This window comes from Peromyscus eremicus, chromosome 7, assembly GCF_949786415.1.
Source record: "Peromyscus eremicus chromosome 7, PerEre_H2_v1, whole genome shotgun sequence".
Lineage (NCBI taxonomy): Eukaryota > Metazoa > Chordata > Mammalia > Rodentia > Cricetidae > Peromyscus > Peromyscus eremicus.
In genome coordinates this window covers 90,563,887-90,589,953 of record NC_081422.1, presented here as the reverse complement: position 1 = coordinate 90,589,953, position 26,067 = coordinate 90,563,887, and the positions used below count along the sequence as shown (strand labels likewise).

Here is a 26,067-nt window from a genome sequence, read left to right as displayed (position 1 = left end):
AGGGCTGAAATGCCCATACATGTTTAGATATAAAAGAAGTCGTTTCTGTTTATGTAACATATTTAGAAAATAGGTTAAAAAAATTTGTGATTGCAGGAACCTGGTGAGGTAGAGGACAAAGAATGAAGATAAGTATGGAGTGGGTAGGTGACAGATCTTGTTTAAAATATTCTGAAGTGTTTTGTGGTAGACTTGCATAAATCTGGACATAACTAGAAACAGTTAAACTATATAGTACATTTGAATGTCGTGCAAACCATATACTAGTAACATTCTAGCTTTATGTTTATGTTGTTTTCTTTTTTCCTAATTTGTTGTTTGAATTCTAATAACTCGCACAAAGCCTCACAAGATCGTCAGTATTGCAGCAGGCTGCACTACAGTAAAATAAGTGAAAGAGAAGACATGGGGAGGGGAGGGGGAAACAAAGTGTACATGGATGAAACTGTCATAATAAAAGATTCAAAATTCAGATACACTAAGTTTTTTAAAATTAGTGTGAGGCATAGAATTACTTTTTTTTTTAAAGAATACTTGCCACTGCTTTAAAACAATCAAAACTATAAACAGAGTGGTTATTTATCAGGTGAAAGTTTCAGGCCACAGAATCCTCTGAGCTGTCCTTCATGTCAGGTGCCTGTGGGTAACTAGAGGGTGTGTACTCAGGGCTGCTTCTGTTCGGTTCTGTCTTTCTGAGCCAGGGCCTCACACTGTAGCCCAGGCCGACCTCCACTTCACTGCTCTACTTTTGCCCAGGCCTCTGACACAAGCTGGTGGTGTATGTTGAAGAACTTGGTCTTTATCCTTGGTTTCTGGCATGATCTTTAAAACCCTGGGATTTTCTAGGTGATAGTCTTTGTTAGGCTGATGAAGAAATTAAGTTAGATCCCTGGCTGCAGGATGAGGGCTGTTTACCTGAAAGGCCACCCCAGGACCCAATGGTTTAGGGATGTTGAACTCTGTTGACTTCCAGAAAAGGAAGAAGGCGTTGTAAATTGAGTCCCTTGAGCAGCCTAGGATTCAGTCAGGTCTCACTAAAACATGAGACCCCAGTACACACTAAGCTGTATCTCGGTGGGCCCCCAGGGTATGGAACAGATGTGCTGGAGGCTTGCCCTGACCCTAGGACCTGATAGAAACTCTGCATCCCTCCTGGACCTCTGTGCTTGCTTTACGACTCAAAATCCCGAATATAGCTCTCCTGAGTTCTGTTGGGATTTTCTAGTGAGGAATGGAAGCTGAGGGCTGAGGAGCAAAGTATTTCCAAGATATTGCTGGGCCCCAGCCAGCCTCCTGCTGTGGACGCATTCCAGTGGAGCATTTGAGGCCTGTATTCACCTGGTGGCAGGACTACATTTTACAATTAGAGCTGAACCAGAGTAGTAGGGCGGGATGGGACTGGTTTGTTTGTTTGTTTGTTTTCTTTCTTTCTTTCAAGATTTTATTATTTATGTATATGAGTGTTTTATCTGCATGTATAACTGTATGCCAGAAGATGGCATCAGATCCCACTAGAGATGGTTGTGAGCCACCATGTGGTTGCTGGGAATTGAACTCAGGGCCTCTGGAAGAGCGGGCAGTACTCTTAACCACTGAGCCATCTCTCCAGCCCCTGGGACTGATTTCTTTAGTGAGACAGGGTAAACCTTGGCCAGATTTCTTGCTTCTCAGTTGTGTAGATAACACATGAACCAGACCTCAAATAAGCTTTTTTTTTCTTTTTTGAGTAGATGCAGTTGATTAGGTTAAACATGAAACCTTGAGTTTGCTGTGAAACCTCATTGCAGTTCCATTCCAAACATGTTTCTTTTATCTTATCAACTCTCCTGAGTTGGAACCTGAGACCCACATGCTGGAGAAGAGGACCTGAGAGTTGTCCTGCCTGCCACAGCTGTCCCACATGCACACAGTAGTGGATGGGAAAGCAAAAATGCCTGGACTTTGGGAGCTTTCCTGTCTGTGAACTGAATACTTAGCTAGGTACCACTGTTCACTCCTTTTGGGAGGTAGGTGGGGGAGTAGAAGTCGAGAACCAGATTAGAGCGGGGCAAGACCCATGGTAACCGTGGCTCACTGGCTCCAGCTGGAGCTCTGTCCTAGCGCTGCCTCTTCATCAGAAACCAGGGAGGTGCAGTTTGAAAGTTGGGCTTCTCAAGAACAAAAATAAAAGTCTAGGCTGGTGGTGAAGTACTGGCCAAGGATCTTCGAGGCCCTGGGCTCCATCCCCAGTATGATGGGAGAAAAGAAAAGAAAAAGCAGGAGGAGGTCAGCCACGCCCCCTGAAGAGGAAAGGCTTTCTAGTTGGCAGTCAGTCCATGCTGACAGGTCCTGGAGCAGAAGGTCCTGTTGGTGGGAATGCTGTACAGCAAGAGTGGCTTTTGCGGAGAATGCTGTTCAGTAATAGACTGGACCCCTTCCCTTCTCTTTCTTTCTGGCAGGGTTCTGCTATGTAACCTTGGTTGTCCTAAAACTCACTTTGTAGTCCAGGCTGGCCTCCATTCTGTGACTAGCCTCCCGCTGCATCCTCCCTTGTGCTGAGATCACAGCTGTGACTTACCATGCCTGGCTGGCTGTGATATTTCTTCAGGGTTCTTTTGTTTTTTCGTTTTTTCTTTTTCTTTCTTTCTTTCTTTCTTTCTTTCTTTCTTTCTTTCTTTCTTTCTTTCTTTCTTTCTTTCTTTCTTTCTTTCTTTCTCCTCCTCCTCCTCCTCCTCCTCCTCCTCCTCCTCCTCCTCCTCTCTTCTTCTTCTTCTTCTTCTTCTTCTTCTTCTTCTTCTTCTTCTTCTTCTTTTTCTCTCTCTTGTATGTGTGTTTTGCCTGCATAATGCAAGCGCTTCACAAGCTTGCCTGATGCCCTTCAAGGACAGAAGAGGGCATTGTACTTTCTGGAACTGGAGTTAAGGATGGATGTGAACTACCATTGTAGGTGTTGTGATTTGAACCTGGATCATTTACAAGATCAACAAGTGCTCTTAACTGCTGAACTGTCTCTCCAGCCCCATTTCTTCAGAATCTTTAAGTTCGTGTTAGTGTCTTTTGGTTATTTTGTTTGTTTTGTTTTGTTGTTGTTGTTTTGGGTTTTTTGTTTTTTGGGGTTTTTTTGTTTTTGTTTTTTTGTTGTTTTTTTTTTTGGTTTTGTTTTGTTTTTTTTGTAGATAGGGTTACTCTGTGTAGCCCTGGCTGTCCTGGAACTCGATTTGTAGATCAGGCTGGCCTTGAACTCACAGATCCTCCTGCCTCTGCCTCTCAAGTGCTAGGATTAAAGGCGCATGCCACCACCGCCTAGCCCTTATGTGAAGTTTTAACACTTTTTATTGTGTAATGATTCTTTGGATAGTTGTTCATATTCATAAGTTTCATTTATACTGGTTTTCCTGGAAATTTCAGGTTGGAAAATGTGAGAACATTTTGAGGTGATTCTTAAGCACTTTTCTTCCATATTGACCAACGAGCTTTCCTGGCCGCCTCTTTCTGTGTTCTGTCAGTGTGCGTACTCCTTAGGTTGTGTGCTGGGTGACTCTGGTTTTATCATTTCCCGTGCACCTGGAGCTGAATGCCTCACTCTGCTACCTCTTCTGGTGGCAGGGGCTGTTTCTTTTCTCACTGTAGCATGTGACTCACCCCATGAGGTTTTTGTTTGTTTTGTTTGTTTTTTCTTTTTCTTTTTTCTTTTTCTGCAGCAGGACCGAAGTGGGTGGTGGGAAGCGATGCTGCCGGAAGGTGATATCTGTCTTCCTTCTGTCTTCTCAACTTCTATCCTGGTAACTGGGAGGAAGGGTAGGATGCTAGTCTAAAGTAACATGGAATTGACTACACTGTCTCCCTTTGAAGTGGATTCTTAGCCTGCAATTGAAAAAGTTTATCTAGCTTTGGGTGTAATCTGTTTTGGGATCTTGTTCTTTGAGAATCGAAGAAAGTTGTGTATCAACTTGTGGGGTGTGGATGGATAAGTATGTTCAAATTTTCATTATTACGGAAATTTATAAGCCCTTTGAATTTGTTCCTGTGGGAGTCCTCTTAGGATTCCCTGCCATGTCGCTACTCGGAAGGGACTTTGGCAAATCTTAAGATGGGAGTAAAGTAAACTGGTAAGATGTCAACTCGGTGGAGTTGAATGTTGTTTAGTTTTCCCCCATCATTTTTAAAAACATTGAAATAGAAATAAGACTTCTGATATATAATTTTGAGGATGGTTATTTCTAATGTTAGAACTTGAAATGTAAGTGAGGCGGGGAGAATACTGGTTATTTTTGGTGTTCCCAAAACAAATCATTGGCTTGAGATAGACTAAGTGTTTCCCAGTTAGAGGGCGGGATTAAGTTTGGGTGTTGAAGTGTGTCTGTCACAGGGCCTTCAGCGCAGCTGAAGAGCTGTGCTCCTGGAGCCCAGGGCTTGCTTCTGCTCTTGCCTCTTCTCTCTGCATGTCTGCCTGAGCCCGTCCTCCTGCTTAACCAGTGTTTTCCAGACTTCAGTGAATTTCATCTTTGTGATTTTTTTTCCTTCTCTGCACATTTCTTGGTTATGTCAACTTACCCTTTAAAACATAAACGCAAAGCCAGGTGTGGTAGCATATGCCTTTAATCCCAGCACTCAACAGGTATGTCTTTGAGTTCACACCAAGCTGGTCTTCATAGCAAGTTCCAAGCTAGTCAAGGCTGCATATCAAGACCTTGTCTCAAAAAAGCTTTTTTTTTTTTTTTGTAAAAAAGAGGCCAAAAAAAACCACCACCAACAAAACCCTAACAACTTTAATGTATATAAAGTGTCTGAAATACAGGTATAGAAGAGGATTTTTTTTTTTAACTTGCCACTTAAAAAAACATCTAAGTATGTTGGGGGAGGCTATCCCACCTAAAATCATCTTAGTTTTGAGGGCATGAAATTCTTCTTGGGAAACACTCTCCCGTGTGTTGGACTTTTAAAGCTCTTTTTTTTTTTTTTTTTTTTTTTTTTTTTTTTTTTTTTTTTTTTTTGCTTGCTTATTTGGTTTTTCTGTGTAGCTGTGGCTGTCCTAGAGCTCGCTTTGTTGATCAGGCTGGCCTTGAACTCACAAAGATCTGCTGCCTTTGTTTCCCCAGTGCTGGAATTAAAAGCTGTGTGCTGCCACCACCCGGCTAAAGTTCTAACTTGAACCAGCGTATGAGTAGTGGGAACTGCAGGAAGGACAAGATGAGAGGAGGGCTCACGGGGTCCGGGACAGCTGCTTGCCAGAACTCCTCTTGCTTATGCAACTTCCGTACCCTCAATATGAGGGTACTTGGCTGTATGCATGGCAAAGCATGGGTTCACAGCCTTGCAATGAACAGTTGGTTTGCCCCTTATAGCCCAGTGTGAGTCCCTGTGTATCTCTCTACATCTCACTTGTGTTCATCTCTTCTGCAGGTCTGATCTTGCTCTTCTACCTAGTTTTTTATGGGTTCTTGGCTGCACTCTTCACATTCACAATGTGGGCCATGCTCCAGACTCTGAATGATGAGGTTCCGAAATACCGAGACCAGATTCCTAGTCCAGGTAACGGTGTTGACATTATCATAGCTTTTAAAAATCACAGCATCTAGAAGTTAAACCTTAGAGTTCGGGAATGTGAACGATTTCTTTCCTACTTACCTGTTGGTTTCACTTACTGGTAAGTTTTGAATCCTTTGACAAGAATAAGCAGAAATGAATGTTGGAATCGTTATGAAGAGTTGGTATGGTTTCATGAATACTGTATAGCACTTTCATACTGCCTTCAGTAAGTTACATATGAAGCACATATTTTGGCTCTGGCTTGAGTTATACTATTAGTCTTATAAAATAGATGCTTTGTGGTTTTAATTGCTTGTATGGAAGTGGTAAAAAGGTTACATCATTAGAGAATAAAATCAGTGTGTTCTTTATATACCTAATTCTCTGTTGTCATTTAAAAATCTGTTACACTAAAAAATAGACTTACCTGAAGTGTTGGTTATATAAACTACATTTTCTTTTTCCTTTTCCTTTTTCTTTTTCTTTTTTTTTTTCTTTCAGTATTTCGAGACAGGGTTTCTCTGGGTAGTTTTGGTGCCTGTCTTGGATCTCTCTGTGTAGATCAGGCTGTCCTCAAACTCACAGAGATCCGCCTGGCTCTGCTTCCCAAGTGCTGGGATTAAACGTATGTCCCACCACCACCAACCGGCTCTAAACTACATTTTCTTCGCCTGATTTTCTTCTTTTGAAACAGTTTTTGAATGTTAGTTCTGCCACGGGAGTAGGACAGGGCCCCTGGCCTCGGAACTGACAGTGTTTGTTTGGCAATACTGGAAACTGAACTGTTGTTCTAGTTTCTTTATCCATTACCACTCCCCACTCCACCCCACCCCCGCAAAGGCTAAGTAAGTGCTCTAGCACCAAGTTACATCCCTAGCCTGGTCCTGGCCTTTCCAGCAGAGTAAATAATGACTTGTTAGGAAAAGTGAAAAAGAACTCCATAAATTAAGAGAGGCTAGTGAGGACCTGGTCTTGATGACATTTCCAGAGGAAAAGCATTGCATGAGATTCCCCAGATAAACACATTTTTAGAACGTGCCTGTCCAGAGGAGTAGAATTTGGTTAGCAAAGAGAGTGGGCAAAGTGGGAAGCTGCTCTCTAGAACTTGGTCAGTAACTTGGATGTGTCTTCCAGGGACCACTTGGCAATGTCCAGAGTCACTGTTAGTTATTGGAACTGGAGTGGTAGTTGCTAGTAAAAGCCAAGGATGCTGCGGAGCAGGACAGCCTTCCTTCCCAGCAAAGCTGCCGCTCAATATCATGCTGAGGCCAAGGAACCCCGTCTATATATAGTCTTTCTCCTGTGTGAACTTCGGAGCCATCTTCTCAGCCACTTTTTGTGGTTGTTCTAGTTTCTTTTGTTTACACCTAATATACTTTTTTGCCCTCTGCCTAAACTAATTTAAATTTCCTTTTCTTGCCATGTAAGTTATATGATTTTGTTATTATCAACCATAGTCTGATCTACTTCAGAAAATGCTAAGCTGTTTGTAATTGTATAAACCATCTAAACAGTAAAGTGTGTTCAAAACTGAGTTCTATAATATTATCAGTTGTATTGTAGTTTTGCAGTATAAATAAGTAAATATATAAACACATATGTGTACTTAGTACAAATTAGGTATGAGAAATGTTTACATTAAAGTTGGAAGCCATATTATTCTTTAGAGACAAGTATGTTTGCCTTTTGTTTGCTCTATAATGCATGGGTATCAACTTCTGATGTGAAATTGTTACTGGTTGTGATCCAGATTTGATATATAACGGACATACTTGAGTGCTGGAGCAACGCTTATTGAAGGAAGAACATTTACTACAGGGTTCTATGTGGAAACTCTTTAACTAAACGAGTAGGCTGTCTTTGATGTGTCTTCAGAATTGTGTTTTGAGTGATAAAGTGCTGAGACAGAGCAGAGGTGCACCTGCTGGTGGCTGGTACTTACACTTTTAGTATTCTGGTATGCTAAGATGCTTGTTGTTTATCTGTAGCAGCAACCATACAGAAAAACCTAAAATAGCATTTGATAGAAACCTGAGTTTAGAAAGTTCCAAGTCAGAGCCAGGAACATAGCTCAGTGGTAGAGCGCCTGCCTAGAAAGCGTAAGGCCCTGGGTTCGGTCCTCGGCTTGGGGGGGGGGGGGAGAAAAGGAAAAGAAAGTTCCAAGTCAGAGCCAGGGACATAGCTCAGTGGTAAGAGAACTTGCTGTGTAATCGTGAGGACCTGAGTTCAGATTCCTAACAGTCAGTAAAAGCCAGGCATTGCCACTTGTACCAATAACTCCAGTGAGGAGGGTAAAGGCGGGAAGGCCACGGGCTTGCTGACCAGCCAGCTGAGCAGAAAAACTGTCAGCTCCAGGTTCACCCAGAGACCCTGGGTCAAGGATAGAGTAGGAACACTTGAAGTTGTCCTCTGGTATGCATGTGTGCGTATCTCACCCACTCCTACCCGCCCACGCACGAACACATGCATTTGTGGGTTTTGTTTGTTTGTTTGTGGTGTTTGGTTTGTTTTTTTTTCATGAAACTAGCTCTGTAGACCAAGCCAGCCTTGAAGTAACAGAGATCCACCTGCCTCTGCCTCCCAAGTGCTGGGATTAAAGGCACACAGACCTGGCAAAACATCATGTTTTAAAGTAAGGAGTGATAGTTATAATTAACTGAAAATAATAAAAATTTAGGGACTGTTTCTAATTAATTTGTCTAACTAGTTGTAAAGATTTGAGCTCTTTTAGATGTCTTTCATAATTGGATCCAAATAGAGAGTTGTTGATAATTGTAATGTTTGTTATGTATCTGTGGACACATGGCCCTAAGGAAAGAGGAACATTTCTTACTGTTAATCCTCCCTGTCTCTTTTTAGGACTTATGGTTTTTCCAAAACCACTGACTGCCTTGGAATATACATACAGCATGTCTGAGCAGCCTACTTTTGAAAAGTTCACCAAAGACCTGAAGAGGTTCCTAAAGCGTAAGTGTGTTGTCCTAGAAGATGGAAAGCTTAGAGTTCCTGCCGAGCCCAGAGCCACACACAACTGCCTTTAGAAGCAGCATCTTTAGTCTGTTTTCTGATCTTATTCTCCCCCTTTCAAACACAGACAGCTGGGAAGATCTGCAAGTAAACTCACTGTTGTAGCATGAATCTTAAAAGTTCTTATTAATAAAATCAAACCCGGGGCCAGTTATTGGGGTGAAATGCTGGATGGTCAGAGATGCAGAACAAGCCACAGCTAACCTCACCTGGCCAACTTCTCAGCTGATCTTGTTTCCTCAGACTGGAAGCCTCTGTGTCCTCATATCCGAATGGCTCTCAGCTGAACTGTGCTGCTCAAAACCTAAAAGCTTAACCAGCCAAATGCTTCTAGTTTCTGGTCCACACGCCTTATATACCTTTCTGCTTCCTACCACCACTCCCTGGGATTAAAGGCTCACTTTCTGGGATTAAAGGCGTGATGAGTCACCATGTTTGGCTGTGTCCTTGAACACATGGATTTCTGCCTCTGGAATGCTAGGATTAAAGGCGTGTGCTACCACTGCCTAACTTCTATGTTTAATAAAGTGGCTGTTCTGTCTCTGACCCCAGATAAGTTTATTAGGGTACACAATATTTTGGGGAACACAAAATACCACCACAACTGTTAGTTGTAAGATTAAAGCCAAATCTGTGTCCTGTACAGCAGTGCCTCTGTGGTGCTGGAAATGGAGCATGGTGCCTCCCACTGCCTGTACCATGGCCCATTATGGGACTCTTTTGTATCTGGGATAGTACCCATGTCAGATTTTTAATGTATTCGTTTGTTACATTACGTTTGTTAAAGAGTCACCAGTATGTGATGCTCTTTAGCAAGTATTATAGCCCACATCTTCCTTGTTCTGGCTGGCTTAACCAAATTCATGGGAATATAACAAGAATCAAATGAATAAGTAGTTGAAGCTTGGATTCACGTGATCCCCTTGTCCCCTTCTCAGCTGTGATTCAGCACGGTTGTTCCCCGGTTGCCAGTCCCTGAGCAACTCTCCCAGCACCACTGTGTCTTTCCAGCATGTTGGCTTTCTTCCGGTACCTTGTGCTAGTGGCTCTTACTGATGGCTTTACTAATCTCAGCCTCTTTCCTCTAGCATTCTTCCTCATCTAGCGTTTGTTTGTTTGAGACAGGGTTTCTTTGTGTAGCTCTGGCTGTCCTGGATCTCGCTCTGTAGACCAGGCTGGCCTCGAACTCACAGAGATCTGCCTGCCTCTGCCTCCTGAGTGCTGGGATTAAAGGTGAGCACCAACACCCAGCTGGGCTGTGAGGTTTTGAAGGCTGATCTGAGATGCCTAGGTGACACTAACCCCTTAAAGATGAGGGAGGTGGGGAGGGAGCCAGAGAAGTGTCCAAAGTTAGTGTGTTCAGGGTTCATCGGAGAGGGAGAAGGGCTGGATACAGCAAGCCAGGAAGTAGTTGGAGATGGACATTGGGGCTTAAAGGAGGACCAGGGTTTGAAGGTCCTTAGAGACCAGTTACAGTCCTTGGCTCCTATAACTGACCAAGATGGGAGATTTAAGAAGAGAACATACATGGATTGAACTCATGTTTGAAGAGTTGCTAGGATGGCTTTTGAAACCAGAGTTGCAGAATGGAAGCTGTTTTGTTTTTTGTTTTTGTTTTTGTTTTTTTTTTTTTGGTTTTTCGAGACAGGGTTTCTCTGTGTAGCTTTGCGCCTTTCCTGGAACTCGCTTTGGAGACCAGGCTGGCCTCGAACTCACAGAGATCCGCCTGGCTCTGCCTCCCGAGTGCTGGGATTAAAGGTGTGCGCCACCACCGCCCGGTGGAAGCTGTTTTAAGATTGATTGATTGAGCCGGGCGGTGGTGGCGCACGCCTTTAATCCCAGCACTCGGGAGGCAGAGCCAGGCGGATCTCTGTGAGTTCGAGGCCAGCCTGGGCTACCAAGTGAGTTCCAGGAGAGGCGCAAAGCTACACAGAGAAACCCTGTCTCGAAAAACCAAAAAAAAAAAAAAAGATTGATTGATTGATTATTTATGCAAAGTTGTGCCTGCAGACCAGAAGAGGGTCCAGATCTCATCATTATAGATGGTTGTGAGCCACCATGCGGTTGCTGGGAATTGAACTAAGGACCTCTGGAATGGAAGAGCAGCCAATGAGTGCTCTTAACCTCTGAGCCATCTCTCTAGCCCTGTTTTCTGTTTCCTTATTAGTACAATTTTTCTTTCCTAAGGTAGAGTCTAGCCCAAACTGGCCTTGAACTTAGGTCCTCTTGCCTGAGCTTACAGGCCTGAGTCATCCCCAGCTTGCGTTTAAGTTTATCTCAGGGCTGGAGAGATGGCTATGAGGTTAAGAGCATTGACTGCTCTTCCCAGGGTCCTGAATTCAATTCCCAGCACCCACATGGTGGCTCACAGCCATCTATAATGAGATCTGGTGCCCTCTTTTGGCATGCAAGGATACATGGAGGTAGAATGTTGTAAACATAATAAATCTTTAAAAAAAAAATTTTTTTTTATCTCAGTAAGGCTCTAAAATTAAAATGCTTTTTTGGATTTCATCCTCCAAACCATTTTGCTGGGAAGTGATGAGGCTTTTCAGTTCATCCTTCAGTTACTTGAAGAATTTCATACTCAGCTGTTTGCAGGTTCTCCAGTATTGCTCTGTGTTGGGTTTTATGTTTCTCTCATTTTTGTTTATATTTTAAAAACTCGCCAGAGCTGATTTTACCATTTAATCCTCTTGGAGTTTTGTTTTTGTTTTGGAGTTTTATTACTTTTTTTTAAAAAATGGGAGTATAGTGCATGTGTTTGTCGACCAAAGGACATCTTGTAGGAGCAGCGTTTTCCTCACATAGATTCTGGGGTTGGACTCAGGGCATCAGGCTGGCAGTGGCTGCTTTATCTGCTGAGCCATCTCACCAACACTGGTTTTGTTTTTAAAGATTCACCTGTCATTGTTGATTCTTAGGAATTTCCTTTTCATGTCTAAAAGACAAATATCTGTTTTAAAAATAAAGGTTTTTTTTCCCCCATCCTGATAGATTCTAAATTGAAAGTTTTATTTTGTTAAAATTAACTTTTTCTTTAGTACCTTTTGGGGGGGGGGGGTTGGTTTCGAGACAGGGTTTCTCTGTGTAGCTTAGGAGCCTGCCCTGGAACTCACTCTGTAGCCCAGGCTGGCCTTGAATTCACAGAGATCCGCCTGCCTCTGCCTCCCAAGTGCTGGGATTAAAGGCGTGTGCCACCACCACTTGGCTTTAGTATCGTTCTTATTCCAAGCTTTCCTCAGGTGTTGGGACTCTGGCTTAAAATAGAAAAAGGGAAATGTGGTGGTATTTTACTTGTACTGAAATGTGATTTTAATTGTATGTTAATAAAGTTGCCTGGGGGTCAGAGCTATTAGAGCCATAGCAAGAGCGTGGCGGCGGTGGCGCACGCCTTTAATCTCAATACCATAGAGGACCTGGAGGGCTGTACATACAGGCAGTGACGAGGCAGTCACGTGTTTGGGTTTACAACCAATGAGAAGGCAGAACAGCTAGGCTATATAAAGATATACACACAGGAAGGAAGTAGGTCCCTTTTGGAGAGCTCTCTTGACTGAAGAGGATCGCTGAAGCAGGAAGGGTGAGGCTCTAAGCTCTGACCTCTTGGCTTTCTTCTCTGAATCGGCTCTGTGTTTCTTATTTAGTAAGACGGTTGGTTACATCTACACTGGCTCCTCTGAAACTGGTAACTGTCCGTGTTCCTGTGATGCGCTCATACCTCCCAGCTCCTCTCATTTAATTTTGTATAGAAGTGAAAGTCTGCTTGACAAACAGTCTAAAAGCACCCTTTGCTACAAACGACGCCCTGGAGAAATGGGCGAAGAGAGTCAGAGTTGCCTCCAATAATCCCACTCATTCTTTGCTTTTAACCAAATAGATGTAAGGAGTGTAGCTCAGAGGTAGATGTCATGTTTACCATGTGTGAAGCCAGGAGTTCAGACTCTACCATCCCTCTCAAAGACAAATTCTCTTGTGTTACAGTTTGCTTGCTGTTGCTGCGATAAACACCACCACCAAAACCAAGTCAGGGAGAACAGCTTAGAGTTCATCATTGAGGGAAGCTGGTCAGGACAGGAGCTGGCTGAAGGAGAGACCGTGGAGAGCAGCCCACTGGCTTGCTCAGATACCTTTTTTATACAGCCCTGGTCCACCTGCTCAGGGGTGGCACTGCCCACAGTGGACTGGGCCCCTCTACATCAGTTAGCAGTTAAGAAAATTCCTCAGTCGGGGCTGGAGAGATAGTTCAGTGGTTAAGAGCACTGGCTACTCTTCCACAGGTCCTGAGTCCAATTCCCAGCAACTGCATGGTGACTCACAACCATCTGTAATCAGATCTGGTGCCCTCTTCTGGCATTCGGGCATACATGCAGGCAGGATACAATATACGAAAGAAAAAAAAAAAGGAAGGAAAGAAAGTTCCTTAGACAAACTCTCCTAAGCTAGTTTGATGGAGGTGTAGCACAAATCTTAAAAGGTCTGATAAATAAAATCAAACCCAGAGTCAGGATTTGGGTTAAAGCTGAAAGGTCAGAGAAGCAGAACAAGCCACAGCCACCTCACCTCACCAGTTCCTCAGCTGACCCTGTTTCCTCAGACTGGAAGTCTCTGTGTCCTCCTCCAGAATGGATCTCATCTGAACTGCTCCTAAAAGCCTAAAAGCTTAACCAGCTCTAGTTCCTGGTTTTCACGCCTTATATTCCTTTCTTCTTTCTGCCATCACTTCCTGGGATTAAAGGTGTGAGTCACCATGCCTGGCCGTTTCCAGTGTGGCCCTGGACTCAGTGATCCAGATGGATCTCTGCCTCTGGAATACTAGGATTAAAGGCGTGTGCTACCACTGCCTAACTTCTATGTTTAATATTATGGCTGGTCTGTTCTCTGACCCCAGATAAGTTTATTAGTGTGCACAATATTTTTGGGAACACAATATCACTACATCATGGAGGCTGTTCTTCAATTGAGTCTCCTTCTTCCTTAGTGTGTGGAGATAGCAGCCTAGATTAGCCATCACTATTGATAACCTTTTTATCCACAAAGTATCAAAAACAAAACAAAATCCCCACTACATTTCCTTCTGAAAGCATTCCCTTTGAAATGTTCCTGTTTGTATTGAATTAGATGGCTTTTTGTGGTCCCACTTGTATCCACATGCCAATAGCTGTCACTAGGGTACTTTCACATGTATGTTAATTCTGAGTGCCTTTCACACTAGACCAGGCTCACTGAGCAAGGGGTCCTTCAGACCTCTTCTCCTTGATGCCGCTGAATGCCAGTCAAGCAGCTGGCCCAGAGTGAGGTTGTACTCTGTACATGTATGTTGCTGGGGGGTTTTCCTTTTTTTGGGGGGGGCAACACCCAGCTCCCAAATAAATACACACGGAGGCTTATTATTTCTTATGAATGCCCAGCCTTAGCTTGGCTTATTTCTAGCCGGCTTTACTTAAATTATCCTGTCTATCTTTTGCCTCTGGGCTTTGCTCGTTCTCTCTCTCTCTCTCTCTCTCTTTTTTTTAAGATATTTATTTATTATGTATACAATGTTCTGTCTCCTTGTTTGCCTGCAGGCCAGAAGAGGGCACCAGATCTCATTACGAGATGGTTGAGAGCCACCATGTGGTTGCTGGGAATTGAACTCAGGATCTCTGGAAGAGCAGCTAGTGCCCTTAGCCGCTGAGCCATCTCTCCAGCGCCCCCCCCCCCCCCTTATTTTTGTAAATCTTCGTATTACTCTGTGGCTGCTGTGTAGCTGGGTGGCTGGCCCTTGGGGTCCTCCTCTTCTGGCTGCTGCTGTTTTTTTCCTCCCAGATTTCCCTTCTCTGTAGTCTGTCTGCCTGCCAGCCTCACCTATACTTTCTCCTGCCTTGCTATTGGCCGTTCAGTTCTTTATTAGACCATCAGGTGTTTTAGACAGGCACAGTAACACAGCTTCACAGAGTTAAACAAATGCAACATAAACAAAAGTAACACACCTTAAAATGATATTCTACAACGCATATATTTCTCCCGTTTCCTCCTTTCTGGTTCCTAAACATGTTACTTCTTTGGTTTACTAGTTACCTCTTGTCATCACCATGCTCAGCACACCTTTCTCAGCTGGCGTCTTACCTGTGCTACATCAGGAGTCTGTTTCACATTCTAGGTCATTATTCTTTTCTGCATGGTTCTGTCTGCATAGCATAAATACTAACAGATGTCGCCATCCCTTTGTGACCATGGCCTGGTATAAAATCTTTTAATGGGGCATCATGCTGTTTTGTTGTTTTTATTTTGAGATAGGGTTTCTCTGTGTAGCTTTGGAGCCTGTCCTGGAACTCACAGAGATCCGCTTGTCTTTGCCTCCCAAGTGCTGGGATTAAAGGTGTGCGCCATTGCTGCTGGCACATCGTGGTTCTTTTGGCAACCCTTCTGCCTCAGTTATTCACAGCTTTTACAAAATTTACATGGTCCAGCTTCTGCCTTTCTGTATCCTGCCTGCCACCTTACCTCACACATCCCCTGTGCTTTTCAGGTCAGTGGGGTCCCCTTGCCATAAACGGTTAGAGTGCTGTTTCTTTCCATAGCCCTGCAGTGTTGCAATGATAGTTTCCCCACTAGACGTGAAGCCCCAGGGGGCAGCAGCCACACCTTTGCACATCCTTGCCTTTGTTGCTGAGGTCGGGCACGTACAGCATTTTCTGATGGTTCTGTGGTGCCAGCCACAGTAGGGAAACAGCTCTCTGTAATCCAGCCTGGGCACTCTGGGAAGCAGGAAGCTTTAGGGCACTGGCTGCTGTTACCAGGCAAAAGAACTAACATACCCTTTACTGAGCACTCGCTGTTGTTACCTGGTAATTCACATTGCTGTTGTTGTCTTTGAAAAACATTCATTTGGGGAATGGTTTGACTTGTTTCTGATTGTGTTTGGTATCTTTTCTTGGCTAACCTGGCACACACATTTCCTTTCTAGCATACTCTGTAGAAGAACAGAAGAATCTCACAAATTGTCCTGATGGAATACTTTTTAAACAGACTGGTCCAGATTATCAAGCATGTCAGTTTCCAGTTTCCTTGCTTCAAGATTGTAGTGGTGTGAATGATGCTGATTTTGGCTATTCCAAAGGACAACCTTGTATTCTTGTGAAAATGAACAGAGTACGTACGTACTTTACCTCTGTTGTTCCTCATTTCTAACAGTCATGTACATGTGATATAGCTGCTAAGCTGATAGCTGCTTTTCAGACTGCTTTGCTTGAGTTAATGCCTTATTGAGCGTCATCTCATTGAGATAACTAACTTAAAATGCCAGCAGTGCTAGTTAATGCTTGGGGGAAAATGAATATGGCAAAAGGTTCATATAGTTTAATTGTGGATTTTATGCAGTTTCCTAAATAGTACTAAAGCATATAGCGGTGCATATAATTAAATAGTGGGGTATATATAAACCCACATACTAATGAGCACAGTACAATGTTGTAGTTATAGCCAATATAGCTAGTGGGATGTTTAAAAGACATAACTAAGAAGTAAGGCCAAAATAGTAAGCCAGAAGGAATGTGGAACTTGATCTGTGCTGTAAGGTGAGTTAATACGTTCATGTTAGTGAGGATGTCTTCAGTAACACTGGCCTGCTACACTGTTCCCACTGTGTCTGCTGTATGGCTGGAAAGCTACTTCCTGTTCAGAGGACCACCCTCTGAGTTTCTTAGAAATGGCCTTTGCATGATGGGAATCAGAGGCCATGCTTGCTTTATAGACTGGCTTTGCAGGCTCACAGGGTGGCATCAGATCCAGCTGGCACGGTTTTTCTCATCAGTTGCTTCCAGAGCTCTTAGGAGTGGAGACTAGCTGCTGCTCTCCATGTCGTTCTGTAGCTTCAACAGCCTGACTTTTGGATGCCTCTTTGTAGCTTGCAAACCTTTGCACAGAACTGCACTTGAATTCAGAGTGCAGAACAACAACAGTAACCCTTAGAAGATGGGGCTGGTGATGAAGGCCTTGCCACCAGCCTGACCTGAGTTTGACTCCGTTACCCATGTGGTGGAGGAAGAAACCCAAATCCTGCAGTTTGTCCTCGGTCTTCCACATCTATCCCCTTCGACACACACACCAAGAAATGAAGAAAGCTAATTTCTAAGTAGATGGGTGGCTGCAAATCTAAAAGTAGATCCAAAAGCTGGGGTTACAGCTCAGCTTTAGTGTTTACCTTGTATGGTCAAGGCCCTGGCTTTCATCCTAGCACCACAAAAACCTACACTGTGGGGGAGACATAAGTTGGGATTCTTCTCAATATGTGCCTTTAGGGGGACAGGATAGCTGCGAACATATTTCTTATCCTCTCCCCCCCCACCCCCCCAAGCTGAGGACCGAACCCAGGGCCTTGCACTTGCTAGGCAAGCGCTCTACCACTGAGCTAAATCCCCAACCCCATGTGAACATATTTCATAATGAATATTTTATTGTATGTGATTGTAGTGGTGCGTACCTGTCATCCCAGCATTTGGGAGGTGGAGACAGAGTATGCTCAAGGCTAGCCTAGGCTATGAGCAAGCTCTTTTTTCAAAGCAAGTGAGCGGAATAGTTTGTTATACTCTGCCCCTGTAACTTAAGGGTTTGTTGTTTTAAATGTGGCAAAGTTCATGACTGAATCGCTTCAGTACAGTCCTTCACTTTATGGGAACTTTATGGGAAGGTGTGTTTTATGTTGTAAAACCCAGGTTAGTACGACGGAGGTGAATCTGCAGAGTAATGTTGATCTGAGCTGCTATTCCCCGATCCCCAGCAACAGAGCGGAGGTTCCATTTCATTTATATGCACTGACTGACTCCTCCATGTTTCTTAACCTTAGATAATCGAATTGATGCCAGAGGGACCACCACGGATAGCATGTGAGACAAAGGTTAGTATTTAAATCACTAAAGCTTTCATGGTGGTTCTTTTTTTTTTTTTTTTTTTTTTCCTTCAAGACGGGGTTTCTCTGTGTAGTCCTGGCCGACCTGGAACTCACTCTGTAGACCAGACTGACCTCAAACTCAGATCTGCCTGCCTCTGCCCCCTGAGTGCTTAAAGGTGTGTGCCACTGCCACGCCAGCACTTTGACCTTTTTTAAATACTTAAAATAGGTATCAGCAGGCTTTTTAGGGTGATCCCCTGTTAGCTAATACACCATTAAAAAGGGCAGTTTCTATTTGTTTGCATACACTGCATCTCATCAATCCCAGGGTGTATGTTTTTCTAGTTTGGTAATGAAGTTGGCATTACAACACCAGCGGTCCCGTCCTGTATCAGGATTTTTTCTTTCAAGTCTTGAAATTGGTGTGCTTATTTATTATCAGTGTCACCCGGGAATTAATGCAATCTGCTCCTTTGCCTTAAGGTGGAGGAGACATTCTTTTTCTTCTCTGTCCCTTTTTCCTCCTATCCTATAACTTGTTTTCTTTCCGTGCTGCAAATACAACTAAGACACGTGTGTAGACAATGGGTAAAAAAGGTCTAAAGAAGCACAATTGAGCTCTAAATTTGTCAGTGTGCCAGGCACTGGCATTCATCCCTGGTTTATGGAGAACTAGCTACCTGAGATGTTGCATTTAAAGTTGAGGAGGAAACAGCATTTCTTAAGTCAGAGATGAATTTCTTACTTGGGCAGAGACTTTGCTCTGCAAATGTCATCATGCCACAGAATCTCTTGGGCTTGTTGGTTCCCCATTCCTATAGTTCTGACTCAGTAGTTCTTGGGGAGAGTCCAGGACTTGTGCTCCTGGGTCCAGGTGCTGCTACTGTCCAGGCCTCACTGAGCTGTCGCCTTGGAGCTGCCTTTTGGTAGTTGAGAGTGTCAGCCAGTTCGGAGTGAGTGAACAAAGTCTATAGCTCCTCTTCTGGTGGGTGTGCAGGTCACATGGTACACTCAGTTCTCCAAGAAACTGAAAACTAGAAGTTTACCTGGGCCTACTGTCACGTGCCTGTAATGTCTGCACTCAGGACGGTGAGACAGGAGAATTAAGAGTTTGAAGCTAGCCTGAGATACACAGGAAGATCCTCCCTTAAGCAGGGCATGGTGATGCACACCTTTAATACCAAGCACTTGGGAGACCAAGGCAGGCAAATCTCTGAGTCTGAGGCCAACCTGGTCTACATAGTGAGTTCTAGGCCTGCTAAGGCTACCTAGTAAAACCCTGTGCCCCTAAATTAAATGAAACAAGACAAAAAACCTAACTCGGGGGTGAAGGTAAGCCTGGTGTGGTGGTGCACCCCTTTAATCCTAGCACTTGGGAAGTTGAGGAAGGTGGATCTCTGTGAGTTTGAGGCTGCATAGTGAGTTCCAGGACATTCAGACCCTGTCTCAAAAAGGGGGTTGATTTAAAATAAAACTACATGCATGTCACATGTTAGCTGAAGAGTTTGTTGTTATTTGATGTTTATGTATATATGCATGTGTGCGTGCACTTGTACAAGCACATGTGTGAGATTGGAGGAGTTCATTTTCTTTACTGTGTGAGTCCTGGAGATCAAACTCAGGTTGACCGCTATGGCAGTAAGCAGCTTTATCCTCTGAGCATCTCATCTGCCCAGTAGCTGAACTCTTCCTGATAAATTCTTCTAAAAATCTAGTTACCATATACTTCTGAGCTCTTAACATGAACATACGATTGCTTGTAAGTCACATTAGTGTCATGTTTAAAGTCAAATAGGTTCAATGAAAACTACTAATGTTAACACGGAAGCACACCCATCAGTGTGTGACTTTTTCTTCATGTAAAATGTAATTCTTGGTTTTTTGAGATAGGGTCTCTGTGTAACAGCCCTGGCTGTCCTGGAACTCTGTAGAACAGGCCAGCCTCGAACTCACAGAGATCCACCTGCCCCTGCCTCCCAAGTGTTGGGATTAAAGGCGTGCGCCACCACCGCCCGCCCTAAAATACAAGATTGTAAGTTTCTTTTTCAGCGCTAGGGATTGACCCACTTACACCTATGGTGCTGAGCACACAGTGTAGTGAGCGGCACTTGCCTTGAACACCCCTGATTAGGAACACACCTTTTGGAGTGGTGGTCATTCTTAGATGTGGCCATTGTTTCTTAGTCATTATCTACTGGTTTTCATATCGTTTTATCTAGATCATTAGAACTTGGGTTTTCTTGTCCCTTTTTGCCGTTTGTTTTGCTATATGACGATAAATGCTATAATCCAACCTGGGCTACATAGCCAGAATCTGTCTCGGAAAACAGCAGAAGCCTACAGTACGCCAGCGGAAGGGAGGGTGTCACCAGCGTACACAGTGCCTTCACATGTGCGTGCGTGCGTGCGTGCGTGCGTGCGTGCGTGCGTGCGTGCGTCCGTCTGGTCACGAAATCAAGAAGCAGAGACAAGGGCTGCTGTCTGTGCAGTCACACGGCTTCTGTGTGTGTTCTCAGAGGTAGACACCACACACAGACTGGCCTGCAGATGGGCGGCGGGAGCAAGTGTGCTCAGCACGCATGAACTTCAGCATGACACACAAGTCTAAGTTCATCCAGATCAAAAGCCCGGGTGTTGAGTGATGCTTGTCAGCTTGGGGCTGGTTTGTGGAGTTCATGTTTGTCTCTGCTAGGGATCCACTTGGGCGCCCGTGATTGGGATGTGTATGCACAGACACTTAGTGATTGACTTATGTAGAACTTGGTGCTTTTCTCTCTTTATTCATGGACACTGACTGCTTTTTCTGTTGGTTGCGTCGTGCTTTATCCTTATTGCAGTTGGTAATGGTTCTGAACTGTAGCCTCCACTTGTAGGTCTGAGTGCTGCTCTCCTGGTTGTTAGCTTGTGGGTGCTATTCCGTTCTGTCTGGAAGCACAGTACTTCACTCATTAGGAAAACCTCACCCCACCGTACTGGAGCGCTTCTGCTGTCTGTGGCCAAGGAGCTGGCTTTGCCCACATAGAGGGCGAATAGGAGTTCATGGGCAGCAGAGCTCACTATCACTGAGGAGAGACTCTAGGGTGGATCGGGAAGTGTAAGGAGGACCCGGATAGTTTATGTTGAAGCGTTTCGTTATGTAATATTTATAATCAAGAGGAGCAGCCACGTGTGCTAGTGCATGCCTGAAATCTTAGCACTTGGGAGGCTGATGTGGGCAGATTGCCACGGCTTTAAGACAGAGCTGGGCTACAAAGTGAGACCTGTCTCAACAGCAGAGACAAGCATTTGTCTCTTGTAATTAATGTGGCTGAAGCATCGTATTTTCTTTAATTTTGTCATAACTGCTGTCAGTAATTTTTAAAACCTTTACTGTGAGCTGAAAAGGATTTCTTTTGTTTTCAACTCTAGGATGAAACCATAGCAAATATATCAACTTATCCTGACTTTGGAGTTATGGACTTAAAATATTTTCCATACTATGGGAAAAAACGGCACGTAAGTATTTAGAGTCATCCCTTAGGAAACTGCATATACTGAGGTAGCCCGTCGGTGGTAGGTGCACATGCATGTTGTCGTTCATCATCCACACTGTCTGTTGGGTTTAACAATGGCTGAGGGCTAGTGGAGATGCCCCACTGATGGACGGACGGCACAGCAGAGCGTGTATCCAGATAAAAGGATGGCTGTTTTCAGAGTGGTACTGATGCTTTTGTTTGGGAAGTGGTAGGTCTTCTTCACAGGTCAGGTGTAAAAATAAAAACTCATTATCTAAACACAATAGGACTTGGATTTTAAGATTTTGAAATATATGTATACAAAAAACATACAAAGTTTTGTCATATTTTTAAACTTACTTCGAAATTATTCCCAACTCAAAATGGCTAGAATAGTATGTTTTCTGAAAGCATGTTACCAGATTTTAGTATGTATCTTAACCCATCCATGCATTTTTCACTTGGGCATTATGGGGCTAAAGTACAAGCATGCGCCTTTATAGGCGTCTTCCTTGTGAGAGGCCATGCTGTGGCATCTTGGCAGCCTGGGATCTGGAACAACTTCTCAGCTCCTCCGGTTCATGCTTCTGTACCCTTCAGAATGAGTCTGAGATTGGGGGGGGGAGGGGGGCTTGATTGGAGTTTGTATGTATGGTGCAGTTTTTTGTTTTTGGAATTTGAATTTTTTGTTTTTGGAATCAGTTTTTCTCATTGATTAAATTTATTTGTGTATTTTTGGGGAGAGAGTGAATGTATTCTTCTCGAGGTCATATAGGAAGGGTCATTATTGACTGACTGAGTCCATTATTGTGTGTTGACCACAACCTCTTAAGGTGGTCAGCTAGGCTTCCACATTGTAAAGTCACACTTCTTTTTGTTCATCAGTAAGAATGTGGGGAGAATATAAACTTTGAGTTTGTGTGCCAGCTTTTCTGGAAAACTCTAGCATTTGTTGTTCTTGTTGAATCAGCCGTCAGTAGGCTTGTTCCTACGTACTAGCCAGAGCGATCACAAGGAGTGTTGCACGTATCCCAGTTATGCCATAGAAAGGGTGTGCGTAAGTGAAATTATCAGAATGGTTGAGCTTACAAATATTTGTCAAATGTGGTAATGTATAATTGAGCCCATAGCAAATATACATCATCTTTTAGCATATATGGAACAGTTAGAATCTCGTAAAAGTAAGTATATTTGTAAGTGGAATGTATTAATCAATATGTTGGGATCAGAATACAATAATGCTGTAACTTTAAAATATGCCTACACTGCAGGGGGGTGGAAACATTGAACTCCTGGGAAGGAAATGGGTAATTGCCAGGGATCAGGGCATCAGGATAAGTCAACTGGCGTATCACCCACAGGATGCTCTCAGAGCTTGCTGAGAGAAGAGCCCTAGTGAGAAGGAAGGTGAAGAAGATAAAGTCATCGGCTAAGTCCATAGACTTAATTTTACAAAGTAAGTAAGATAGGGTAGGGACATGTCTAATCCTGAGGCCGGAGCCTAGAAAATGAAAAACCAGCCTGGACTACAAATCGAGACCTTGTTTCAGAAAAAAAGGGTTGCAGCTGGGCTCCTCAGTGTAGGTGAGTTAACCAAAGAGTGGGAACTAATGTCTGCTCCTCCACTTGCCAGGTCGGGTACCGACAGCCCCTGGTCGCCGTCCAGGTCCTCTTTGATTCCAGTGCCACCAAGAAAGAGGCAACCGTTGAGTGCAAAATTGATGGATCACAAAACCTAAAAAACAAGGATGAACGTGACAAGTTTTTGGGACGAGTTGTGTTCAAAGTCACAGTGCGCCCGTAGGAGTAGGCCTCTCCACGAATAAATGTTGTGCTGTCTCCATTTTGTATCAGCTGGACCTGCCATTCTAGGAATATGAGGCCACCTTGGAGGAGGTGGTGTGGTACACACACTGGGATGACATCATAACGTGCTTCCAGATCATAGTGTTCAGTGTCCTCTGAAGTAACTGCCTGCTGCCTCTGCTGCCCTTTGAACCAGTGTACGGTCGCCAGATAGGGACCAGTGAGCTCCCAATTCCAAACATGCAGAGTGGGGGTCTCGTCTTCTGTGTGTAATTGCCAAACGTCTAAAGCTTAATGTGCTATGCTCTGTAAATATTTTATGGATTTAACACTGGTAACTGTCATATTTTGATGCCAACCAAGTTTTAGGGATAAAATGGTACCTTGCCAACATCAAGTGACTTTAGCTGCAAGAAATGTGTGAGAAGTTCTGTATGTGAGGAGGAAAAAAATAAAAGTGGATCTGAAAGTATTAGCTTTGATTCTGTGTATGTGTGAGTGTGCATGCGTGTGTGCATGCTTTAAATTATTTTTTACATGCTGAATGAGACTGGATCTTTTTTTATTGGGAAGACAAGCTTTCTGTTGTAAAACATTTTAAAATACTAACAGGGTGATTTTGAGTAATGGAAATCAAGTCTTCCACATTCATGTATCTTAGACCATGGATGAAACAACATTTTTAAGTTAGGTAAATGTACACCAAGTTTTTTTGTTTTGTTTTGTTTTTTGAATGAAATTAAATTCTCAAGACATAAATTGTATAGTTTTTTTTAATGTCTTGTTACTGCTTTTATTTAGCAGAATATGGACGCTAATAAAAATATAAATTGTGAAATACAAAAACTTGAAACTGTTGAAAGCTCAGAAGACATGATGGATTCTTATTTCATATCTTGGCTGGTGCCCTGGACTGTCCTGTACTCTTGGGTGACTCTTGCTAGGACTACAACTGGAGCTCCCTTCTCTCTGTCCCCAGAAAAATGTCTCCAATGTGTATGTCTGAAAGCATGCATGTATGGATACCACCTCAGTGCCTGGTGAATGTGGAGGCCAGAAGAGGGCATTGGATCCCCTGGAACTGGAGTTACCATGTGGTTGTGAGCAGCCATGTGGGTACTTGAAATGAACCCAGGTCCTCTGGAAGATCAGCCGGTGCTCTTAACCACTGAGCCATCTCTCCAGCCCCTTGTTTATTTTATTTTTATTTTATGTGCACTGGTTTGTTTTGCCATGGGTGTCAGATCCCCTGGAACTGGAGTTATAGACAGTTATAAGCTGCCATGTGGGTGCTGGGAATTGAACCTGGGTCCTCTGAAAGAACAGTCAGTGCTTCCAACCACTGAGCCATCTTCTCCAACCCTACCCCCTCCCCATTAATGAGGGACAATGGGGGTCCAGGAAGAATCTACAACCAGCTTATAATTTAATCCTTGATGAAAGGAAATGAATCTATGTACACGAAACTCCTTAGTTCATACACTTCATTATTCTGTGTCAGTTCTCTCTCTACACAGCTACTGTTCTGCTCTCGTGCCTAGCTTCTTTCTTGCCTGATTTCTCTCTACATTTATCTGCTGTCCCCCTTGAGGTTCTGTCTTAATTCCTTCATCTTAGTTCTGCCCCATCTAGCTTCTCATCCATCTAGTTCTTTCCCATCTCATCTCAGTCTCTCTCATCTTGTTCTTCCTCATCTTGCTCTTCCCCATCTGAATCTTCCTCATCTTCCATCTTGTTCCTCTGGTCCTCTGTTTTTACCCTTCAATCTAGTTCTTCCATCTAGTTCATTCCTCTCCAGTTCTTACCCGTCTAGTTCTTCCGTTCTCGTTTCTTCTCTGTCTTGTCTTCAAGTTCTCTCTTCAAAAATCCTTTTCTCTCTCCTTCTACCTCTCAGTTCTCCATATTCTCTCAGTTCCCCCCAAGTCTCAAAGGAATCCGGTTATAAACCCAAGCAACAGCAGTCCTCTGGCAGAGCAGTCACCAGGCAGTGTCCGGCAGGCTTTCTTTTACAACCCAAAATGGGAGTGGTAAAAGAGGAGGTCAACTGAGTGCTAGCGACCAGTTAGTATATGAAAAAGGGGGTGTATGTGCTCAGTCTACATTCCTAGAAGTGGTTAGGTGAGAAGTTAGGGGTCTATTAGGTTATATAAGAAAGGAGAGTCTCACCCTAAATTGCACAAGAAATAATGCTATCAGCCTGACCTAGGAGACAGATGTGGTTTCGTATGGCCTTGGATGCTTGATAGGCATTTTAGATAATTACATTGTTAGGAGTTCTTGGAAGCACACAAGAAAATCACTTTAGGAACTAGCTAATTAACACACAAAAGCTAAAATATCACCAAGACTTCTTAAGCCATGGCTTGACCTTCGGAAAAGTCCTTGACTTTTCCAAGTGTAGCTTTTGTGATAGTAGCTGAATTCCATTACATTTTCCTGCGGCTTGAAGCACCCATTTATTTTTGTTTTAAGAGCGGTTTTAGCGTGGTTGGTGCAGAGCCACATTTGGAGGTTTTCTACGGTCTGCAAGCCAGGCCTGGTAGGACAGAAGCCAGCTGGCTCGGGTTGGCTGTTTGGAAAAGCTGAAGGAATTGGGTGGTCTTGCAAGCTAGCTGGGGCTGCTGTGCTTTGGGAAGGAGCTCTTTCCCAATTCCTATTATGAGTGAATGTAAAGCCAAGCCTTTGGTGGTGTACACCTTTAATCCCAGCATTCAGAGGGTAGCATCACATCATCTCTGTGAGTTCGAGGCCAGTCTGGTCTACAGAGTGAATTCCAGGACAGTCAGGGCTGTTATACAGAGAAAACCTGTCTTGAAAAACAAACAACAAAAATGTTTAAGGCAGAATAGATTTGTAACCCAGAGCAAGAAAGATGTCATCCCAAGTGAGGTGGATTTTTAAGGGACAGAGAGATCTAAGTCCCTAAAGCCTACTGGGGTTCCTTTCCTGGTTCAGTTTTGGACTCGGCCCCCGCCCTGACGTGACTTCAGCTGACCTCTACTCTTTTGGTGGTTTTTTCTTCATCTGCTGAAGTTAGGAGCGCCTGCTTAATCTGAAGCATCCTGACTGGAAGGACAGCCTAGTGGAGTCTTTAAACTAGAAGGGAACGTGACAGAGCCTAAGAGTGTGTGTGGTTACACAGAGGGCAGTGCTGTGCTAGGGGATAGAGGTGATGCTCAGGACCAGACCATTCAGCCGGTCCTTGAGCTTTGTGGAAGTGGTGTTTGGTTGAGAGGTAAAGTGAGTAGGAGCTGGGTCTCTGTCCGGGGGTGAGGAGTTGGATTTAGGAATGGTCTGTGTCCTGGGGGTGAGGAGTTGGATTTAGGAATGGAGGGAGTCAAGAATCAATTGGCATCTGCC

The 26,067-nt window shown here is 43.8% G+C and overlaps 1 protein-coding gene across 2 annotated transcripts in view; it reads left to right on the top strand.

The window, feature by feature from the left end:
* Nucleotides 1-23,179, top strand: part of Atp1b3 (ATPase Na+/K+ transporting subunit beta 3) — a 34,077-nt gene extending 10,898 nt beyond the window's left edge. The window contains exons 2-8 of one of the 2 annotated variants that reach the window (XR_009380311.1): nucleotides 5,383-5,511; nucleotides 8,368-8,475; nucleotides 15,485-15,669; nucleotides 17,363-17,413; nucleotides 20,816-20,902; nucleotides 22,263-22,357; nucleotides 22,535-22,645. Coding sequence is in view for 1 of the 2 variants with exons in the window: in XM_059268397.1 (XP_059124380.1) it covers nucleotides 5,383-5,511; nucleotides 8,368-8,475; nucleotides 15,485-15,669; nucleotides 17,363-17,413; nucleotides 20,816-20,902; nucleotides 22,535-22,705 (731 nt within the window). In the remaining variant the exon portion in view is untranslated. Of the gene's footprint in view, nucleotides 1-5,382; nucleotides 5,512-8,367; nucleotides 8,476-15,484; nucleotides 15,670-17,362; nucleotides 17,414-20,815; nucleotides 20,903-22,262; nucleotides 22,358-22,534 lie in introns of both variants that reach the window. The other variant, XM_059268397.1, reaches the window with a different exon arrangement.
* The last annotated feature ends 2,888 nt before the right edge of the window (nucleotides 23,180-26,067 follow it).